This window comes from Mandrillus leucophaeus, unplaced genomic scaffold (genome assembly GCF_000951045.1).
Source record: "Mandrillus leucophaeus isolate KB7577 unplaced genomic scaffold, Mleu.le_1.0 Scaffold379, whole genome shotgun sequence".
NCBI lineage: Eukaryota > Metazoa > Chordata > Mammalia > Primates > Cercopithecidae > Mandrillus > Mandrillus leucophaeus.
In genome coordinates, this window is record NW_012104020.1 from 831,224 (window position 1) to 841,447 (window position 10,224).

Consider the following 10,224-nt stretch of genomic DNA (forward strand, 5'->3'; position numbering starts at 1 on the left):
CCCCTCGGCTCTCCCCGGGGTGGGTGGGAGGGGCGCGCCCGGCCGTGCCTGACCCAGCCCCCGCGCCCCCAGCCTCCTGCCGCGGCTGCGAGATCTCCCCGGCATTGTTCGAGGCCCCGCGCGGCTACAGCGTGATGGGCGGCCAGCGGGAGGCGGCGACCCGGGACGACGATGACGACCTGCTGCAATTCGCCATCCAGCAGAGCCTGCTTGAGGCGGGCAGTGAGTATGACCAGGTGCGTCTCCGCAGGCGCGCGGGTCCACGGGACTGCGGCGCGGCCACGGCTAACGCCCATGCCTTCCCGCAGGTCACCATCTGGGAGGCGCTAACCAACAGCAAGCCTGGCACCCACCCCATGTCCTACGAGGGTCGCCGACAGGACAGGTCAGTGCCCGCTGGGCCGGAGAGAATCCTCCGGAGAGGATCCTGTCTCCCCTAAGCCAGGACACAGCCCGGAGAACCCGCGGGGCCCTCGGCAGGGACCCTTCTGGTATCGGGATGGCTTCTGCCACCACTCTTTCCTGGCTCCAAGGCGGCAGTCAGGGGGCAGGGATCGAGGCCTCACCGCGGCGTTCAGACTCTCCCCAGGCATTGACGGGGAGAACTTGGTAGGGGCTGGGCTCCCCCACGACCAGGTGGGGGCCAGGACGCCGTGGGACTGACGGCCTCCACTAGAGGGTGGTGGCCCTGGGCCGCCCTGGAGCCTCCACGCCGTGTCCTGGCCTGGGCCGGTGGGTGGGTGCGCCCGGGAGCCCGCGACATTCCTTCCCCACCCCCAGGAGCGCCCCGCCCACGCCGCAGCGCCAGCCTGCGCCCCCGGCGTCAGTGCCCAGCCCTCGGCCCAGCTCAGGGCCAGGTTCCAGCGGCCACGTGTTCCGGAGCTACGACGAGCAGCTGCGGCTGGCGATGGAGCTGTCGGCGCAGGAGCAGGAGGAGCGGCGGCGGCGCGCGCGCCAGGAGGAGGAGGAGCTGGAGCGCATCCTTAGGCTCTCACTGACCGAGCAGTAGCGCCCCCTGCCGGGACCCTCGCCTGCGCCATGCGCGCCACGCCCAGGGCCAGGAGCCAGACAAGCCTAGGCCTTCGCGCCTGCAGAGCGGCGGCTGGAGACTGGAGCCACTGCCTCGCCGGTGCGGCAGCGCAGCAGGCACGATTCGGGGAGGGATTCGGCATGGCCGCGGGGTACCTTCCCAGGCCAGGGCCCTGGAGGCAGCTGGCACGGCCTGGTTCCCCTGCTTTGCTGTATGCTGATTCCCCAACCCGCTCCCCTGGGCTCAGATCTGTCCTGGGGCGGAGCCAGGCGGTCCTGAGGGCGAGATGAATCCTTAGAGGAGCGCTGTCCCCATCCCTTGCTCCTTGTGGCCGGTCCGCATTTCTGTTCACTAATCCCACTCCAGGACACTGCCCCTGAAGCCTTTGCATCTCTGCTCTTCACTCCTGGGGGGCAGCTGAGCTCCTCGCGTGCTGTGTCGCTGCTTTGTCCCAGACACAAACCAGCACGTCTAGGGCCCAGCCCCTCCCCAACCCCGGCATTTCAGCGTCAAGTGCACTTACCGGGGTACCCGGCTCCCCCAGCCCCCACACCCGTCCTGGGTCTCAGGGTGGTTCCAGCTTCTCCTTGGGCAGCCAGAAGTTGGAGTCCCATCCCCCAAGGCACATTTTTTTTTTTTTGGTGATCAGGGAGTGTGTCCAAGGTAGCCCCCTGGCCTGGGCAAGCCCTGACTCCCTCATGGTGCCTCAGAGAGTGGGGAGCATATTGGGCTGGGTAAGCACTAGACCCGAGTAGACTGGACACAAAGGGCTCGCCCAGGGCCCTGGCACCACCCCCACCCCTTCCCACCAGCTGCTGCTAGCCTCTGTGGTTGTACATCCCACTTGCCCCCACACGGAGACTGACTCTAAAACCCTTCATCCAATGGTGCTAACACCCGGCTCTCCCCTGCCCCACCTCACCCACCCAGAGAAGCACAGACCCCGCTAGGGGCAGGGGCTCACCGCACACCCTTGTCCCGGGCCTGTCTGGGACTGGCCTTCCCGGCTCAGCCCGAGGCTCAGAGGGGACACAAAAAGGGATGGAAGAAAAGAACAAAGAGAAACTGTTCCTCCCACCCCCTTCCCTGATGCCAGGGGCACCAGACTGATTCTGAGGCACAAATAAAAGAGGCTTCAAACCGGAGGCTTTTGCTACCTGACTTTACTGGGGGGAACGCCTACGGTGTGGGTTGGGGTCCTTCTGAACCTCAGAGTGGGGAGAGCTCTAGGGTAAGAGGCTGCCTGGTGGGCCCTGAGCCCCGGAGTGCATCGCCAGGTCTCCCAGGAGCATGGGGGTAGCATTTGCAGAGGCTGAGGGTCTTGTTCCCCTCACTCCCACCCGTGCAGGAGGCACAGACTGAACGCTTAGTAAAATGTTTCATTCAGTACGTCTTGTTTTTCTGAGAGAGGCAACAGCAGAGGGTTGGGGGCAGTGTGTGTGTATTTGTGATGAACCTAATTTCTCATGCCACTTCTCTCAAGATTTCTCCGCGGGGGTGCCGCGAGGAAGCCGCCCTCGCCCCTGTCGCTGGAAAGAAGGAAGAGAGCTCTCTACCACAGACCTCTGTGGGTGTAACCACTGGGTCCGGCTCTGCAGCAAACGGGATGTGTATGTGTCTGCAGAACTGGGGTGACGCCCATCTGGTTTACCACTCAGGGTAATGGAAACCAGTGAGCTGATTAGGAGAAGCGCTGTCATTTTCCCCAGCCTGGGGGGACCCATCAAATCGCCACCCATCTGAGGTCAAGCTCAGGCTCCAATGTCCCCAAGCATCGCGTAAATACTAAGCACTTTCCCTGCCCTGGGCAGAGGACAAAGGAGGACACCACCTCGCCGTGCAGCACCATTGCTGGGCCCCCCCCAGACCTCCCTAGGCCAGTTCCAGCCGAGTCCCAGACGAGGCGCGCCGTCCAGCCTCCGCCAGACCGACGTGGGTCTCCCCTGTGCTCCAAGAGTTACGGTCTCCCGCGAGGGGCGGAGTTCCCCTCCCAGTCCTGCCCCCGGCCCCAGCCCAAGAGGGCGGGGTCCGGGACCAATAGCTGGGGCGGGGCCGAGCTTGTGCGCCCCGCCGCGCCCCGCCCCGCTCCGCCTGCCTGGCGTGCCGGGCTAGTCCGTGCCGTCCACCAGCTCGCACAGCATGTTCTCCAGAGCCGTGATGCGCTGCTCCTGGGCCTGCACCCGCTCGCGGAGGGCCTTGATCTCCTCCAGCAGCGTCTCCAGGGTGTGCTGCTGCTGGGGCGGAGGACGGAGAGGCCGTGTCGTATAGGGGCGGTAGGGGGAGATGTAGATTGGGCCAGGGTGCAGCAGGGTCGATCTTACCGACAAGGGGGCGTCGCTGGATGACTGGCTGCGGCGGGGGACGGAGGGCGGGCGCACGTCCAGGATGTTACGCTTCGTGACCCGGAGCTCGCGGTGCTTCGGAGGCACGTAGCCGTCCCTCAGCGAAATGAGCACGGGATCGGCGTCCTGACCGGATAGCCATTCGTCCGCTTCTAGGGCCGGCTCCGGGCCCGGCGTATCCGGGTACAGATCGTCCTGGAACAGGTCTGACTGCGGGGGTGGGTGGGACAGGGGGACCTGCGTGAGAGGGGTGCGGGGCCTGCTCCGCTCCCTTCCGCCTAGTAGCCCTGCCCAACCCTTCTCCCGGCCCCTCACCTTGCGGGGCACAGTCATGATGATAGGTTCACACTTTCTTTCGTGTAGCTTGTAGAACCTATAAGGGAGCAGGGTTCAGCACCCCCGCAGACTTCCACGTCCTTAACTTCTCCTGTCTAAGACCAAGGGGGTTGGAGGCCAACACTTGCTGAGCGCCTACCATGCATATTGCACATTACACACATTATTGGTTCTATAGTAAAAGACTGAAGTTGAGAATGTAAGGCTAGTGAGCAGTGGGTCTGGCACTGAAACAGAACTGTCTTATCCCCCTGTCCCCCTTTTCCAAAGCACTGCATTACTGGGGAAGCCCCGTGGCTAGGACCCGACATGAGTAGGGGACAGAGGCGGGCAAGCGTTCGGGAGGGGCCAAGGCCGCTGACCGGGCGATCTCACACTTGCTGACATCCAGTCCCCTTTTGGGCATGAAACCCATGCCCCGCTGCGGCTCTTTGCTGCTGAACGTGTTCAGGTAGTGCACGAAAGGCGGCTCGTCGGTAATCTCAAAGTACCGAATGCTGCTGTCGCCCTGCAAAGCCAGTCGGTTCAGGGGCGCGCCCGGACAAGGCCCTCCACATCTCCATCCAGCCCCGTGTTCTCCCTGCCCGGCCGTGAGCACCTTGCCACACAGGTAGACGATGCTGGAGTCGGGATCGTAAAAGGGCAATAGGACCCCGTTGCTTGTGTCCATCTCCTGCAGTGCCACTGGCTCCTCGAAGTTGTTCTGCCCGAGTACAGGAGGCGTGACCAGCCCTGCCCCACCCTCCCGTGCTACTTCGGGACCCCCAGAAGCCCCTTTACGCTTCCTGGCCTTCCCAGACTGTATGCCCCAAACCTCTAGTGACCAGAGTTGCAGGCCCCTCCCCTGGGCAAGTCTCTCCTCCTCCCCTGCGCACATCGCTCCTCCTCCCGGGCACAAATACCCGCTGCGCGCCGCATGCAGTCACAGCAAACCACCCCCAGGGACTCGGCATCACCAGGTGGGGGCGCCAGCGCAGGATCCTTCACGCGACGCAGCAAAACTGGGCAGAGGGATGGGTGTGAGAATGGCAGGCGCTGCAGAGGTGGCAGCAGCCTTCAGTCCTGTCCAGGTGGGCATGCCCTGCGGGTGGGGGGCGCCTGGCCACTCTCCCGTGATGCCAGTCCCCGGGGCACACACCCCAAGCCTCCAGCTGCGTTACCGGGTCCCACAGGCCCAGCTCTCGCTGGCTCATGCGGGTGAAGCCGGTGGTGAAGATATGGCCCTGTCGCGTGAAGACGGCCCGCATGGGCCTCATCCCCTCGTGGGCCGCAAACCTCTCCTGGGGGGAGGGGGAGACAGGGAGGGACATCACCCAGCCGCCTGCTCTGAGCAGCATGGAGGGACGAGCAACCAGCTTGCTGACTTGGGTGTCCCGGGTGGAGGAGCGGAGGCGGGGAAGAGACAAAAGGGGCCTAAGCACTCAGCTTCCTGCGGGGCCACGGCTGGCCCCTGACCTGGAGAGCATCCGCGCCTGGAGAGAGCAGGAGGCACGCGGCTCTCAGCCGATCCCGAACCCTTAAGCGCGCTCAAAGGCCGATCCCTAGAGCAGGGGTGTCTGCTGGCTCCCCGGAGTCGCAGGGAGGCTTTTCCTGAACGGGGAGCTCCCCGCTCAGCTCGGGCCTCTTGGGCGCCAGCCACAGCCAGGGAAGGCGCTCCCGGCGGACCCAGCGAAGGAGCGAGCTAGCGCGCCCGGCGCGGCCTGGCCTACCGGGTCCCAGAGCGCGAGCTGCCGCTCACTCATCCTGCTGAAGCCGGTGCTGAGCAGCTTCCCGTCTGCGGTGAAGACAGCCCGCAGCGGGCGGGCGCCCTCGTGAGGCCGGGCTCTCTCCTGCTCGCGGGGTTAGTGGGTTAGAGCGCCCGCGCGCCCGCCCGACCGCGCTCGGCGCTTGTGCTCCACGCAGACATGCAAGCGGCCCACGCACCCGCACCCCAGGTTAGACTGAGGCCGGCGAGGCCAGGGCCTCCGCCCACCCAGGGCACCCGGCTGGGATAAGCAACATGCGAGGGTTGCCTCCCATCCCCCGCCCAGCGGGTCCACAAGGAGAAAGGGCCAGCCCTCGAGCCAGTGTCAGGCCCCAGACCCTGGAAGATGCGTCTGGGTGCCGGCTGAGAGGAGAGGGGTCCGGGAGCTCAGGTTTCATGCAGGTTCTGGTGGGAGGGTGGAGTTTCCAGCTTCTCCCCTCCTCAATCCCAAAGCGAGGAGCCCTTCTCTGAGCTTCTGAGATGCAAGGGAGGGGAGGGAACAGGAGCCGGGCAGAGAATTGCAGGCTGGGGGCTTACTTAGGGCAGAGACCTGTGGTTGCAGAGACGGGGGAAGAGGGCTAGTCTCTGGAGCAGGGATGTGACAGGTGAAAGCCAGGACCAGGGGCTCTGATAATGGTGGGTACAAGGTGCTGACAGCTGGCCACTGGTCAGGGGATGCTGGGGAGTGGCTAGGCCAGGCACTCACCGCCACCACTTGGCCTTTTCTGGGGTCAATGATGCGCAAGGTCTTGTCCTTGCAGGTGGTGGCTAGCAGGCTACCGTTGCTGTTCCAGCACACACTGTGGATGACGTCTGGGTGCATATCATCCAGGCTCAGCAGCACCTCCCCGGTGCCCACATTCCAAATGATGATCATATTGTCACCACCTGCCCAGAGTGGCCAGGCATGGTCACCTGGGTCCCGCCTTTGCCACCACCCACCCATCTATGGGGGACCCCTCCCTTGCCCCCAGACCTGCACTGAGCAGGACATTCCTGGCAGTAGGGTGCCAGGAGAGGATGCCCACACGCTTGGAGTGGCCCTCAAGTGTGATGATAGGTTCCGTAATGTTGCGCATGGGGGTATAGTCTGGAATCTGCCACACCTGGGTAGGAAGAAAAGGCATATGGTGGGTGGAATAAGGAGCCACCCTGTGCTTCCCTGCCGGCTCTCTTGAGTGGTAAGGGTGAAATGCAGGGCAAGATGTGGTGGCGCATGCTGAGAGCCAGGAGGGGGCACTGCCAGCTCTCCAGAGACCTCCCATTCACTCCAGCAGGGAGACTTCAGAGCGCTGCCCTGCTGCTCTGCAGGCACCACGTTGGCCATGGCTATAATTAGTCCTAAGCAGTGCATCCTGGGAAGGGGTAGGCATGTAGCTAAAAATAGTCTGGGAGCTGGGCAGGGCAGGGCTCTGGGACCAAGCACCTCCCTTATTACCACCCTTAGCACCTTCCCCAGCACAGGTGAGGCAGCCTTCCCTGCTCCCCTGCTCAACTGCCCAGCAGTAGCCCCCTGGCTCCTACCATGATGGTGGTGTCGTCTGAGGCACTGGCGATGACATTGTCATTGTGTGGACACCAGTCAATATCCAGCACAGGGGCAGTGTGCCCAGTGACCAGTGGGTAGTTCTTATCCACTCGCCCTGTCTGAGGGGTTGGAGAGGAAGATGTGGGGCTACTCTCCTATGTGGTTTTTAGGGGGTGGGTAGCAGATCTGCTTACACCTCAATTCCCTATTATCTATTTTCTTTTTGCAGATCCCTCTCCACATTTCTAACACCATCCAGTCCACTTGCTGCACTTTACTGAAGGCAGAGTTGAAACAGTTTAATATTAGGGATTCTGACACAGAGAGGTAAGATGGCCTCACCAAGGACACACAACAAGATACTCATAGAGCTGAGATTTGAACTTTCCAGTCCAGTGCGCTTCCAAAGACACCTACTTGGAGGAGGCTGTTCTTCAGCCCGTTCTCCTACCGAAATGTCTGTGGGATTCTCCTGGTGGAAGAGGTCAAGGTAAGGTAATAGTGTAGCGCTGGACTGGCCTCCCTTTCCTGGCCTCCCTTGGCAGATCTCTTCCTTGTGAACCACTTTCACCTTGGAACCACAAGCAGCAAGCATTCCTGGTGCCTACTATCGCCAAATGGGAGTTGGGGGCCCACCTATTTTTTGGTCTTCACAGGCTGCTTGTGGGGTTCTGAGACTTCTGCAGGGACAGGCACTAGTCCAGACCAGGCAGCGGGGGAGAGGGTGGCTATGTGGTACTGAAAGAGCAGACATATTGGGGGAGGAGGCAGCTCCAGCTGAAATTTGAGCCCTGGGGCCTGTGTCCCAGGATGGTGTCTGCATTGTCTAGGGTGAGTCACTGGCTTTGTCAGGCCTCTTCCTGACCCTGCCCCCTGTGGAGCCTCCCCTAACAAGGTGTAGGGGCCAGAATCCAGGTCAGGGTCATATCTTGGGGGTGGGGGGGAGTCATCCTTGGGATGTGGATGGCCAAGGGGCTTAAGGTTATGAAGCTAACATGGCAGTCATTGCCTGGTCCCCATCCTAAGGGTAAGGAGGGCTCTGGCCTCATGTATCATGTTCCCCTTCCTTTCCCTTCCCTTTCTTTCTATTTCACTGCAAGAGCCCTTGGAGGTAGCCAGGGACTCTTTGGATAGAGCCTGACCCTGTCCTCAGTTCGCTGCTCTGAGATGTGACTTAATCAAATGGTCATCTTGGGCTAGGGAGGAGGTTTTCCACACCCAAAACATGAGGGGATGCGGCATTAGGAGAGGCAGTGATGGAATCTGGCCAGGCTTGGCTGTGCTGTGTCCCAACCATCTCCATCACCCGGCTCCCCTCCTGGTCCCTGCTGGGAATGGGGTGGTGCGTGGAGAGGTGGGAGGGCTAGGGAGTGGGAGTAGGCCACCCTGATGTTAGGGTGGGGTGGGGTGGCCTCCCCTCTGGTCCTTGAGGGCTTGGGGAATAGGGAGGAGACAATCCACACAGACACTTCTCCTGACTGTGGAATGCAACTAGGTGAGAACACAGGCTGCCTTGGGAGTTCCCAGGGGCCCCAGCCAGTGTCTTCCCACTTGCTTCCTTTCCCTGGTCTCTCACCTTGGCCAGAGGCAGGACGATGAAGGCACCGCCGCCTCCAGCCTCCACAATAATGGCCAGGAATTTGGGGTTGACGGCACAGAAGGAGCTGTCCCATGTGACCTTGGACACACGGATGTCCTCATAGGCCTGGTCGGCCTTTGCTGCCTGCCCAAACACATGGCGGAACTTGCTTTGCCGAACCACACGTCTGCTCATAGCTGTGGGCAGAGAGGTAGGATCTCAGTGCCCAGAAATGCCTTTGGTCCTTAGTCCTGTGAGCTGTGGGAGGGAGGAGGAGTGGCGGGGTGGCTGATGAGAAGGGTTATGTGGTCAGGAGTCCGGTATAAGTCCATATAGTGTCTGGTCCTAGAAGCAGGGAGCTTTCTTCAAGGTGGTCAGAGTATGGGAAAGTTATTTTGCTGTGTAAAATGCTGTTTACTGTAAGGGGCTAGGATTTGGGGCCTGACCTTTCCATAGAGACCCAGGCTGAGGGGATTGTGGAGCCTAACGGACTGAAAGCTTTCTGGACGTTGGAATGTTTTTAGGAGGAGCCTCAATGCCACATTGCCCGCCCCCATCCCCCACCCCCCAACCCCGCTCCTACAGTCTTGATGAGCATCTCTTCACGGAAGTGATTGTAGCTCCCAGAGGCACCCTGTCCAGAAGCAGAGGCCTTGACCATTGGATCTTGGCTTAAAGCCAGGTATGGGGCCAGGACTGCACCACCACAGGATCCCGAACTTGCATCTCTGGAATAGTTCAGGCAGATGGGGTTTTGCCTTTTTCTAAAAATTTGCCAAGGGGGAATTTCCTCCTGTCAGCCAACCTGAGTCCTTTCTGCTACTGTTTTCATCCCATGCCTTGTGGGTGGACGGGTGGCAGCACAGAGTGAGGTGGGTCCCTCTTCTCCCACTCCTCTCTGCACTGGCTTCTCCAGGGAGCCCTGATCATGGTCTTCCGGCTTTTGCCTACCATACGCTTGTCCGGTTTCTCCTCTGGGTCCCCTGCCCTGGCTGGGCCTTCTTCCTAGTGAACTCTTCTTGGGGGGGATCCTCAACCCCATCCTCCACCCCTGCCCCCTCCGCGGTCAGGCCAGATTTGCAGGGATGGGGAGGGTGTGGTGCCTTTTCTTCAGCGAGGGCCTCTCTAGATGACACACTGAGTACTCCCAAAGCCCCAGCCAGTAGCTCCTGCCGCACCCCAGCCCCAGCATCCGCGTGCCCTTCAAGGCACGTCTGCGGCCCCGAGCCTGAGGCCCGGCCTCCCCGCACCCTTCTCCAGCCTCCTGCCCCAGCACTGCGTTCTTGCGAGACGAGGTGTCTGCGCCCTCCGGGAGCGCTGGCCAAATATAGACACCACGTCCTCCCCGCCCGAAACCGAATTTGGCGGCGCGGGGGGAGGGGGCGCAGACCTCTGCCCCTCAGGGACCCCGCCCGCTCCGCCGGCTGCGGTGGCGGCCGCGTGTGGGGGGCTGGGTACCTGGTCCTGAGCGGGCTGCGGGGCGCTCACGCTGCGAATCCTCTGCGGAGGGGGCCCGAGTGCGTAGGGGGCCGAAGAAGTCGTCAGAGCGAAGGAGCCGGCTCTCCGGGTGTCCGTAGTATCTGGGACCCGGGTGTCCGGCTCCACACTCAGGCCGCTGCCTGCGGCTCTCCAGGGCCCGGCGCCGCTGCAGCCCCAGCTGCTGCT

The 10,224-nt window shown here is 62.2% G+C and overlaps 2 protein-coding genes across 2 annotated transcripts in view; one reads left to right on the forward strand and one right to left on the reverse strand.

Moving 5' to 3' along the window:
* The window catches only part of ANKRD13B (ankyrin repeat domain 13B), a 25,067-nt gene extending 22,892 nt beyond the window's left edge, over window positions 1-2,175 (forward strand). Inside the window, exons 13-15 of the mRNA XM_011990368.1 lie at window positions 73-236; window positions 309-385; window positions 781-2,175. Of these exons, the coding sequence (XP_011845758.1) occupies window positions 73-236; window positions 309-385; window positions 781-1,009 (470 nt within the window). The 3' untranslated portion in view covers window positions 1,010-2,175. The remainder of the gene's footprint in view (window positions 1-72; window positions 237-308; window positions 386-780) is intronic.
* CORO6 (coronin 6) lies at window positions 2,176-10,224 on the reverse strand. Its single transcript, XM_011990369.1, has 10 exons — window positions 10,018-10,224; window positions 8,557-8,756; window positions 6,977-7,099; window positions 6,429-6,558; window positions 6,159-6,340; window positions 4,307-4,411; window positions 4,071-4,216; window positions 3,688-3,745; window positions 3,352-3,582; window positions 2,176-3,264 (listed from the first exon to the last, which is right to left on the reverse strand). The coding sequence occupies exons 2-10, from the start codon at window positions 8,752-8,754 to the stop codon at window positions 3,139-3,141; spliced, it is 1,299 nt and encodes a 432-aa protein (XP_011845759.1). The 5' UTR covers window positions 8,755-8,756; window positions 10,018-10,224; the 3' UTR covers window positions 2,176-3,138.